Source organism: Falco cherrug, chromosome 15 (genome assembly GCF_023634085.1).
Source record: "Falco cherrug isolate bFalChe1 chromosome 15, bFalChe1.pri, whole genome shotgun sequence".
Lineage (NCBI taxonomy): Eukaryota > Metazoa > Chordata > Aves > Falconiformes > Falconidae > Falco > Falco cherrug.
The window spans coordinates 410838-422125 of NC_073711.1; the positions used below are offsets into that span (position 1 = coordinate 410838).

At 51.6% G+C, this 11288-nt stretch overlaps 2 protein-coding genes across 2 annotated transcripts; one reads left to right on the forward strand and one right to left on the reverse strand.

Moving 5' to 3' along the window:
* The first annotated feature begins 80 nt into the window (after nt 1-80).
* On the forward strand, nt 81-4291 carry ERCC6L (ERCC excision repair 6 like, spindle assembly checkpoint helicase). Its single transcript, XM_055727591.1, has 2 exons — nt 81-202; nt 428-4291. Exons 1-2 carry the CDS (start codon nt 144-146, stop codon nt 4227-4229), a joined length of 3861 nt encoding a protein of 1286 aa, XP_055583566.1. The 5' UTR covers nt 81-143; the 3' UTR covers nt 4230-4291.
* A 5763-nt stretch (nt 4292-10054) lies between these two features.
* Nucleotides 10055-11155, reverse strand: PIN4 (peptidylprolyl cis/trans isomerase, NIMA-interacting 4). The gene is made up of 4 exons (XM_055727605.1): nt 11026-11155; nt 10888-10952; nt 10661-10780; nt 10055-10232 (listed from the first exon to the last, which is right to left on the reverse strand). The coding sequence occupies exons 1-4, from the start codon at nt 11063-11065 to the stop codon at nt 10074-10076; spliced, it is 384 nt and encodes a 127-aa protein (XP_055583580.1). The 5' UTR covers nt 11066-11155; the 3' UTR covers nt 10055-10073.
* Between the last annotated feature and the right edge of the window lie 133 nt (nt 11156-11288).

Consider the following 11288-nt stretch of genomic DNA (forward strand, 5'->3'; position numbering starts at 1 on the left):
GCGCGGCCCGCCCCGCGCTGTCAGCTCGCTCCCACGCCCCGCCCACCCGCGGAGCTGATTGGCTGCGGGCTCCGCTCATTTGCGTGTAGCACGGGGCAGCGCGGGGCAGGACGGGAAGCGCTGGCGTTTGAAGCGAGGGCGCCATGGCGGCCCCTGGGCTGGTGGCCGGGCTGGAGCTGGAGGAGGCGCAGCGGTACCGGAGGTGAGGGGCGAGCCCAGGCCCCCGGGCTGGCGGGGCGGTGAGGCCCGCGGGGCTCCCGGGCTGGCGGGGCTCCCGGGCTGGCGGGGCTCCCGGGGCGGCGGGGCGCCCGGGCTGGCGGGGCGGCGGGGCTGGCGGGGCGGCGGGGCTCCCGGGCTGGCGGGGCGGCGGGCTCCCGGGCTGGCCCGGTGGTTCTGACACGGGCGGTGGCCCCGGTGGTTCTCACAGGCTGGTGAGCGGTGCAAAGGCAGCAGCGGGCAATGGGGAGCTGGAGGAGGCGCTGAGGCTGTTCCGGATGGCGGCTGCTATCTGCCCCAGCGAGAAGCTGCGGGGCCGCATGCAGCGCGTGGAGGAGGCGCTGGCTGCAGAGCAGGAGGAGGATGATGTTGAGAAGGACGGTTTCGTGGATGTGTGCAGTAGTGGCCTGCTGATCTACGAGGGGATGCACAGGAAGCTCTTCCAGCACCAGCGGGAAGGTGTTGCCTTCCTGTACCGCCTGCACCGGGATGGTAGGCCTGGTGGTATTCTGGCAGATGACATGGGCCTGGGTAAGACTATCCAGGTCATCGCTTTCCTCTCGGGCATGTTTGATGCCCAGCTCATCCGGCACGTCCTGCTTATCATGCCTACCACCCTAGTCAGCAGCTGGCTAGCGGAGTTTTCTCGCTGGACCCCCAGCCTGCGTGTCAAGGAGTTCCACGGCACTAGCAAGATGGAGCGTACCAGGAACCTGGAGAGGGTCCAGAGGAAGGACGGCGTTGTCATCACGAGCTACCAGATGCTCATTAACAACTGGAAGCAGCTTGCTAGCAGCCACGAGCAGGACTTTATCTGGGACTATGTCATTCTTGACGAAGCGCATAAAATCAAGTGCCCATCTAACAAAACGACCAAGTGTGTATATATGATTCCTGCAAAGCATCGCCTTCTCCTCACGGGCACCCCAGTGCAGAACAACCTGCAGGAAATGTGGTCCTTGTTTGATTTTGCATGCCAAGGCTCTCTCTTGGGAACAGCCAAAACTTTTAAAATAGAATATGAGAATCCTATTACTAGGGCAAGGGAGAAGGATGCAACTCTAGGTGAGAAAGCACTGGGGCTAAAGATATCTGAGAATCTAATGACAATTATAAAGCCGTACTTCCTCAGAAGAACCAAAGAAGATATCAAAAACAATTGTGCTGACAAACCAGATGCTCCTCTTCCCGAGGATCCAAGTGAGAATAGCGTTCCTGTCATGCCATCTCTCACTAGGAAAAATGACTTTGTTGTGTGGGTGTACTTGGCACCAGTGCAGGAAGACATTTACAGGAACTTTCTCTCTCTGGATCATGTGAAAAGAGTGCTGATGACAACCCGATCACCTCTGGCTGAGCTGACTGTCTTGAAGAAGCTGTGTGACCACCCCAGGCTCCTGTCTGCAAATGCATGTATCCAGCTGGGCTTGGAAGAACAGGACTACTCTGAGCAGGATCACAGCAGTGAAGCAGGTGTGTTTTCAGGTGCTAATAAAATAGATCATCTCTCTGATGAGACTCTGATTCAGGAGTCTGGGAAAATGCTGTTCCTTGTAGGACTTCTGGAAAGACTGCGAGAAGAGGGACACAGAACCCTGGTATTCTCGCAGTCAAGGAAGATGCTGGATATCATAGAGCGTGTCTTGTCTTGCAGACAATTCAAGATCATGCGTATTGACGGAACGGTAACCCACCTAACAGAGCGGGAGAAGCGCATTAATGCTTTTCAGAGTAACAAGGACTACTCCATCTTCCTGCTCACTACACAAGTTGGTGGCGTTGGTATAACCTTAACAGCAGCCAGCCGAGTGGTGATCTTTGATCCCAGCTGGAATCCAGCTACAGATTCTCAGGCTGTAGACAGAGCTTATAGGATTGGGCAAAAAGAGAACGTAGTAATTTATAGACTGATTACCTGTGGTACAGTGGAAGAGAAGATATACAGGCGACAAGTATTTAAGGATTCATTAATAAGACAGACTACTGGTGACAAAAAGAACCTGTTTAGATATTTCTCCAAACAGGAACTAAGGGAGCTTTTCACATTAGAAGATACTCGAACATCTGCAACTCAGATCCAGCTGCAGTCTTTGCATGCCACCCAAAGAAACACTGACTTGGAGCTAGATGAACATATTGCTTATTTGCATTCTCTGGAAATGTTTGGCATTTCTGATCATGACTTGATCTGCACGAGGGAAATGGCTCACGAGGATCAGGTTGACAGTGAAGAAGCCCATCGGTACATTCAGCGGAGGGTACAGAAAGCCCATGAACTAGTTCAGTTAGAGTCTCAGCTTAGAGACCAGAGGATGGAGGAGATCAGAAATGCTTGTGAAGAGATGTGGCCAAGACAACCAGAATTGGTTTCAAAACCAAAGAAGTTGTCTCCGGGGTTGAACAACATAAATAACTTTGTTTCACCTCAAGCTGATGAACATGAAAATGACAAAGAGGACCAGGTTCTTAAAGTTGGCTCCAAAATGAAAAGTCTGATTATTGATGACCTGGATGAAAAGCAGCTGGCACAAGATGTGTCCAGTATGGACACAGAGCTGCTTAATACCAGGAAGACAGTGAAACAACGCAATATACAAGAATCTGAGCAAAATCTTGATTTAAGCATTTTACCATCATCACCTGGACTTCATCCACTTGATAAAGAGAGTCAGAGTCTTGATCAGAAACAGTGTTCACGTGTTGTAAACTCAGGTAGCTTAACTGAGGCAGGGAATGGCCTGTCAAGGCATTTTCAGCATTGCATTAATGAGTCTGGTATGGCTGATGATCCCACAAGGTTAAGAGATACAGAGATGGCAGATCAAGTACTTGACCCACCTGCTGCCTTGAGGACAGACAAGAATTATGCTCCTGAGCTAGCTTTGGCTGCCACAGTGCCAAGTTTATCAAACGTTACACCAGAAATCCATGCTGGGCTCCAGAAGTCTTGTGTGTTGGAAGGCAGCTTGGAGGGTATGTCTATGCCTTCTTTCCAGGATCAAGTTGACTTCAATCTGGTTTTGGAAGAGTCTGAAGATGGATGGCGATGTGCCTCAAACAGGGGAAGCTCACTGGAACACCCAGAAAAGGAGGGCTTCCAAGTAAAAGCAGAAAGTTTTTTTAAATCTCCAACAAAAACTTGGCTAAGTGAGAACAGTAACTGTGGAAAACCCTGTCACACAGCTGAAGAAGAGCCAAATAATTCCCTGCAAGGGCGTGAAGCATCAGATGAAAGCAGTGGTGTCTTTCATTTTGTTAGAAAGAAATGCTTAAAAAGAATTGTTTCAGACAGTGAGGATGAAGACCGTTCCATTATGACCCTGGAGGAAAACCAGTCTGAAAAAAGGCCCTCTCCCTTGAGCAGCCCACTGCATCCATTTCTGGAAGGAATTAGCGCATCCACTCCTAAATCTGTCAGAAGTATAACAAAAGCTATCTTTTCTCCCCAACCAACTAACAGTGGTAACGGGTCTACTGCTTCCAGGCAATCTTTAATCAACAAGGTGATAGATGAGGTTGAGGATATTGAAGAAATCATGGGAACCACTGATGAAGACCATGATGATGGTGACACGAAGAAGGAACAAGATGACCTTGTGGAGGAAGAAGCTGAAGAGTGTAGTGGGGAATCTGCTGAGCCTGAAGAAGAACCCGCTGGAGAAACGCTTGATACAGCTGAAGAATCCTTCCATCTAGACAGCATGCTGTCTGAGCAGCCCGAAGCAGATGAGACTGAGTCGCCTCGGGAGGAATCCACTGGTGATGCTGAGCTTCAATCAGGTGAGCAGCTAGACTGCTTCACCCAGGAAAACATTGCTGAAAAAGAGACTGGTCAGAACTCCTCTCCTGCCATAGATTACAATACCTTGGTAGACAGCGGGAAGAAACTTAAGAATGATGGAAAACTACAGGAGGCATTGAACTGTTTCCTGCAAGCTCTTGACATAAGAAGTGGAGATCCTGAAGTTATGCTTATGACATTGAACTTATATAGACAGCTAGCTCAGAAATGAAATGTGTACGTTACTTTGTAAAAGTCTTACTTTTTTCTTATTAAAAGCTTGTCTGAACTACATCACTGTGTTTCTGAACTAGCTTAAGACTGATGGCTGCAATATACACATCTTTCACGGCAACGGAACAAATATAGCATCTCTTCTTGTGTAAGAAAACTCTCTAATAATCTAGTTGTTGGGTATTGGGTGTTGGGGAAGGGACTTCATTGTGGACTCACTTCACAAAGATGGAAACAGTTCATGCTCCTGTCTGTTTATGTAATAGTAATCTTTATATCTAAACTCCTCTCCAAGCTTGCAGCCCTGGCTTCATCTTCCTGCCCTTTAGATTCTGTCACTGCCCCTCTCCTGAGAGGATGCCAAGGCTGCTGTTCCATGGCAGCTGCATTGTTTCTCCCTCAAGCTGCTGTAGTTTCCCTGCTCCTTGTCTTGAAATAAGCTGACTTTTTCTGCCTGAATGTCACCCCACCATTTGGATGAGCTGGATGGTGGTGCAAAGGAGAGAAAAGAGCTACTGCAACCTGGTTTTGAGATTGTATTTGCTGTGGAGGGGAAAGAAAAAAATAATTCCAAACCAACAAACACCCCACCCCCCCAAGTTGGTTGCTGCTATGAATCCTCTAAGCAAGGGGGGGCCAGCACACCATCTGCTTGGTGCCAGGTCTAACACCAAATGCAGTGCTGCAGAAACCCTTCTGCTCAAATCCCTGGCAGGCTGTGGTTGGTGCAGAAGAACTGGAATAAGCAATTAGACCTTGACTGTTGCAAGGTGCTGAACACCTCAAAATTTTTGGTATTGCTGGAGGAGTTGAGGACTTCAAAGGAGTCTCTAGTCTAACCTTATTTTGTCCTTTTGCCCTCCCCCATCTTTATTTCCCTCTGAGTAGTACAGTCAAAGCCTGTCTTGCACGAAGGCAGCAGGATCGGGGAATGCTGGTTTTAAATTTTTGAGCTGCTTTTCCACTGCTAAGGAAGTCTGTTAACCTGCTTTCCACATACAGTTTAGCTGTAGCAGACTGAATGATGAAGCTATGAAATGGGTTTGTAATTCAGACCCATGCAAACTTAAAATCAGAAGAACATTGTTCTGGCTTTTAGCAATGTTCTGCTTACCTGATTTGCCCCTCTGCCACCACACCGAGATAAACTTGGCATGAGTATGCTCAATCACTATGACTGTTTTCTGTACAGTCTTTTCTTGTGTCTGTACAGTCTTCTTCAGCAGTGAATTTTGATGCTCCCTCATGCTATGTGCATGTTTAGTGCCTAGCAAGTTTGCCTTTTGTATTACAGCATGATAGCAAGGGGTATTTTCACACTTTGCTGTGTTTTGCAGTTTTTGGAGAGGAAAGTGATCTACTGAATTTGAATCCTTTGTACTAGGAGATTTGACAAACACAAACAATGATCCTGCTGGTACAGGACATGTGCCAATGTGCTTCTGCTAAGAGGTAGAACAAAGCTCTGGTAGCCTGGAAACAAGGAGTTTATTAATAGAGCATTCCTTAAATGAGGCTGCATCTGTTCTCGTACTGTAGAAAGGCTTGCCTGCCTTTCATAACAAAATATTAATGAATTAGAGCTTGGCAATCATTCATTGGCCTCTCTGGGCCTTCCATTCTCTTAATAAAACAAACACCCCAAAAAGGGAAGGAGAAAAAAGCCCTGCCCTGGTTTTGGTCTCGCCTCTTTCTTATGTATGATCTTGGGAAAGGCCTTTTGTTCTCTTGATGTTTTCTCCCCATCTCTGAGCCCTCGTGACACTGCACAATGCTCACCTGCAAACAAAGCCAGTGTGTCTGTTGCTAGAGATGTGTCTACTTTGAGTGCTGCCTTTCAGCAGGAAGGGGAGCGCTGCACTGGGATGTGTATTGCTAAAGAGCTGGGAGACCTGCTGGGCTGTCTCACTTTCATCAATCATGCTGTCCTTCAGGTGGTTTTACCAGAAGGACTAGGTGCAGCCTGGTAGGCTTGAGACACATATTGCACACCTAGCAGTAGGAGAATGCAGGAAGCAACAAGCAATACAGTTAGTGGCTTTTCTGTCATTCAAGCCAGAGTTACACAATTTCTTCCCCCAGCTTTGAGTGGGTAAGATGTGGGTTTAAGTAGGGCTAACTTTTGTGTTCAGGAGAGCTCCTTTGCCACCAGTGCTCAGCTGGGGCACCTCCAACCCCGGCCTGGCCCATGCCTCTGCCAGGTAGTGGCAAGAGCAAGCTGCCTGCCTGGGATGGCTACCGCTAGCTCTAGCTGTAGTGTTACCCACCCTCTACCAAGGGACTGTCCTCCCAGTCCAAGTCTGAGCTCTGGAATGGCAACTGTGGCACAGGAACTGTCTGCATTCTCGCTAGCAAGGATGGGGATAAAAGTCAAGGCCCTGGGGAGCCCCCCTTTCCCCTTTCTGGATCATTTACATTTGCAGATGAAAGCCTGAGCACCTTATTCAGCTGGACAACATCTCCACAATGGGAAAAGCAAGAGGCTGGACTGCTAGGCAAAACAGATTTCAGCAACTGTTAAAAACTCTTATTTCACCTTTTCCAGGGAATGCTTTACTTCTCTTAGGCAGAGCCCTGTTCTCTGCCAGCTGTAATCTGTGCATCCTGCCGCAGTGGCAGGGATGGCTGGCTGCCTCCAAGCACGCTGCTGGTTATGACCAGCTTGCTTGCTGCAAGGTCAAGGTGTCTTGTTGCTAGGTAGGGCCTGGCGGCCGGAAGATCTCGTGCTGTACGGAAACATAGGGCCCCCCTCCAGGTAGCCAACAGCTTTTAGTTTATGATGTAAGCAGATGGAAGTGACATTGTAAACTAGGCTATATAGTGTCGCGTCGTTCAGCAATAAACACCATTTGCCATCCACCACATTGGTGTCTGCGAGCTGATGGACCGCATGGCCAGGGGTCGGCCGCCGTGCCGTTCCTGAGCCAGGTCACCGCATGCCTGTGAAGGCAACAAGTGGTGCCGAAACCCGGGACCATTCACCTGGAGTCGGGTGAACGGCGGCCAGAGCGGCAGGACCAGCCCGGCGGGGAGGACTCTCCCGGACCAACCAAGAGGATGGAAGCTCTTGCGAAGGTTGTATTACAGCTGCATAAGCAGTGGGGTATTGACTGTAAGCCCAAAGATTTTACTCTCGTAGTTGTGAGACTTTTGGAGCTTGGGGTCATTGACCAGCCGGTGGATATACTCCACCCAGATGTGTGGGACAAATGTTCCCGCGCTTTATGCGATGAAACGATGTCTACTGGTAGTGGGAAAAATCTGAAAGCGTGGGGGAAAGTCGTCCAGGCTCTCAAAAAAGCTAGACACGAGCAGGAGGCCTGCAAGGCTGCCAGGGATTGTCTGTTAACCACCCCGCACGTGGGAATTGGGGCGGCTACACAAACCTCACGCCCCCCGGCTGAGGAGGGTTCCGTCGACCCTCAAAGCCGACAGAAAGGTGACGCGCCCACTCAGCGTCCGAAAGACTCTAACATCTTCAGCTCGCCCGCAGAATCCTCGGCGAACTCCTTTTGGGGCAAACTGTCTGCAGAGGCCAGGGGTGCTGAGGCGAAAGCCGAGGCTGAAAATTCACGGATTGAACCACCACCCTATGTGCCCCAAGATGGCGCCAAGCAGCCAGAAGAAGGGCGGGGCGAGACCGCCCCCGGCGGGAGCAGGGGGGGAGCGCTAGAGCTAACAGGCGCACACAGAGGGGAGGGGGAGGGGACTGGGAAGGAAAAGAGTGATTGGCATGACCAAAAAAGGGAAAAGATCATGAGCAGGGGGCAGAAAGCTGATCAGAATGACCCTCCCCCAAATCATCCTTATAAGGCAGGCGCCTCCCCAAGCGGGAGGCGGGGCGGGCAAAAAAGGAAAGACCCGCCCGATTACACAAGAAAAGGGAGGGGCCGAAGCCCACCACACACCACCAGCACCCGGAAGTGAGCAGTCAGTCGGACGCTGACTGCGACTCAGACTCTGCATGGGAGAATTGGCTTGCAAATACAAAGACCAAAATATCATCACTCACGGAAAAAGAAAGACATAAGGGGACTGATTGGAAAAATCAGTGCTAGCATGCGGTCTGTTCCCAACAGAACACCTCAACATAGTAACTGATTCAATGTTTGTGGCCAAGCTTTGCTTAGCCATGTCAGGGCCCGGCGTGTCAACATCCACAATAGCTCTGATGCTAGAAGAAGCACTTTTTTCCCTGAAAGGGCACTATATCGGTTATCCATGTCAACAGCCATAACCCAATCAAAGGGTTCTTCCAAATCGGCAATGACAAAGCAGATGCCGCTGCAAAAGGGCTGTGGACACTGAAAGATGCCCGCCAATTACATGAGTCCCTCCACATTGGAGCTAAAGCATTAGCAAAGAGATGTGGGATCTCGGGCACTGACGCGAAACATACAGTAGCTACATGTCCCCACTGTCAAAAAGCACCATTGTGGTCTAGCGGAGTTAACCCCAGAGGTCTTAAAGCCTCTGAGGTGTGGCAGACAGATTTTACGCTCTGCTAATTGCTAAAACCTCAAGCATGGCTAGCAGTAACTGTAGACACATATAGCGGGGTGATCGTAGCGACACAACACCTTAAAACCGACGCTAAGGCAACCATCCAACATTGGCTAACAGCCATGGCGTGGCTTGGCATCCCTAATCAGATCAAAACGGACAATGGTCCAAATTTTGTGTCTAAATCAGTCCAGGCATTTGCCCTGAAATGGGGTATTATTCTGATACATGGCATCCCATATAATAGTACAGAACAAGCCATAGTCGAACGGGCAAATCAAACTCTGAAATCCAAATTGGAGGTATTAGCAAAAACAGAAGGTTTTACCAACGTCATTCCCTCAGGGGACCAGGCACGCTTATTAGCAACAGCCCTATTAGCTTTAAACCAGTTCCCCAGGGGAGACGAGGTGAATAGCCCTACCCAGAAGCACTGGGCCACTCGAGCGCTAGAAGAAGGTCCGTACGTTATGATCAGAAATGAGCTAGGAGAGTGGGAACAAGGGTGGAAATTAGTGCTGACAGGGTGAGGGTATGCTGTGGTCAGAAAAGATAACAGAATCAAATGGTGTCCACTTAAGTCTATCAAGCCAGACCTTCAGAATAAAACTAATGAAAACTGTGAGTTTTTATCTGCAGGACCGGATCATCGGACACCCCCATAACCCATATACCCTGGTGACAAGAGAAGACGACGAGTCGGCAAGCGGCCTGTCCGCATCTCAGGGCTCTGCACCGGCAGAGTCCAGACAACAGCGATACAGCCCCCGCAGGGGGGTCCAGAGCCGGCTAGAAAGGGTCAACATCATGTTTGTGGAACACCAGCAACTGCTTTAAAAATGTACTTGATCAGTATTTCCTCTGATTCTCCCTGTCTCTCCCCAAATATCCCAAGCTACATTCCATTACCCCCAGTCGTTTCTCAAGTGCCAATTGCTCAGTATGCCTTATCTTTGTACTCTTTTTTAGAAAATATTTTTACGATTTTAGCCTGTTTAGTTAAGCATAAGGGGGGGGGGGGGAATGTTGCTAGGTAGGGCCTGGCGGCCGGAAGATCTCGCGCTGTACAGAAACATAGGGCCCCCCTCCAGGTAGCCAACAGCTTTTAGTTTATGATGTAAGCAGACGGAAGTGACATTGTAAACTAGGCTATATAGTGTCGCGTCGTTCAGCAATAAACGCCATTTGCCATCCTCCATATTGGTGTCTGCGAGCGGATGGACCGCGCGGCCAGGGGTCGGCCGCCATGCCGTTCCTGAGCCAGGTCACCGCGTGCCTGTGAAGGCAACAGTATCTGGGAAAATCTCGGGATTCAAGCAGTCAAATGGTCATTCACATTTTATTTTCTGCCTTCCACCATGATAATGTGGTACCCAAACTTTGTTTTGACAGGAGGGTCTGTATACACTGGCTTGTCCATGCTGCTCACAGGCAAGGCAAATGCTGCTTCCTGGAAAGGTCCCACCATGGAGCCTCTGGTCATCCAGCCCAAGTCTCCCTGGAAGAAGGGACCATCTGGGTTAAGCTTTGCGAATCTCACTGGAACAGCAGCCTTGTTAACAGGGAGGGCAGGTGATATGGCCGTGGGGACTGGTAACCTGTCCCAGCAGCGCATCTCGGTGGTATGAGGAAGGACAACACAGAGAGGAGCTTCTCACACGGGGCTGCCTCCCAGCAAGCACTGTCTGGCCGAAACCAGGGTGGGCTCGGGCTTGGGCTCTGCCCTCCCTGCGTGCTGGCCTGCTGCTGTACAGGCAAAGCAGTATTTATGGTTGAGCTACTGGCCCCGGCTTGTGCCTTTGCCTAGCAGCTAAGGTTTCCCCGACCAGTGTTTGTTTGCCCACCCCACCGGCGGGTCGTGCTCGAAGGCCGCAGCTCCCCCAAGGCCGCGCTCCCCCCCGGGCGCGCGGTGGGCGCAGCACGTACCCCTTGCCTGGCCTTGTCCTCGCTGTACTGCGCGGCGACTTCGCTGAAGCGCAGGCCGGCCTTCAGCTTCTCCATGGCCTCCATGGCTTTGCTGTGCTTCTCACAAAGGATGTGCCGAACCTGGCAGCGGGGAGCAAAGCGCGGCGTGGCGGGCCGGGCCGGCCACGGAAGCAGCGGGGAGACCCCCCGACCCTCCCCGAGGGGCCCGGCCCGGCCCCCAGACTCACCTTCACGGCGCTGCCGCCTCCCTTCGGGCCCTGGGCCTTGCCCTCGCCGCTGCTGCTGTCGCCGCCTGCGAACGCAACGTCCTGAGACCCGCCCGGGCCTCGCTGCCCCCGGCCCCCGCTGCCCCCGGCCCCGCTCACCCTTGCCCGCCTTGCCGCTGCCTTTCCCTTTGGGAGCCATCTTGCCGCCGTCAGGCCACGCCGAGGTCCCCGGGCTGTCCCCGGCGCGCCGGGCTGGGGCTGCCCCGCTCCTGCCGCCGCGGGGCCCGCCCGCCTGCGCCTGAAGCCGCCGCGACGGAGCACAGCCGGCACCCGCTGGCACCCACCCAGGGCTGTCCCTGGCACCCACCCCGCCTGCTCCTAGGACCCCAAATTAGTCCCCAGCACCCACCCAGGACCCTGGT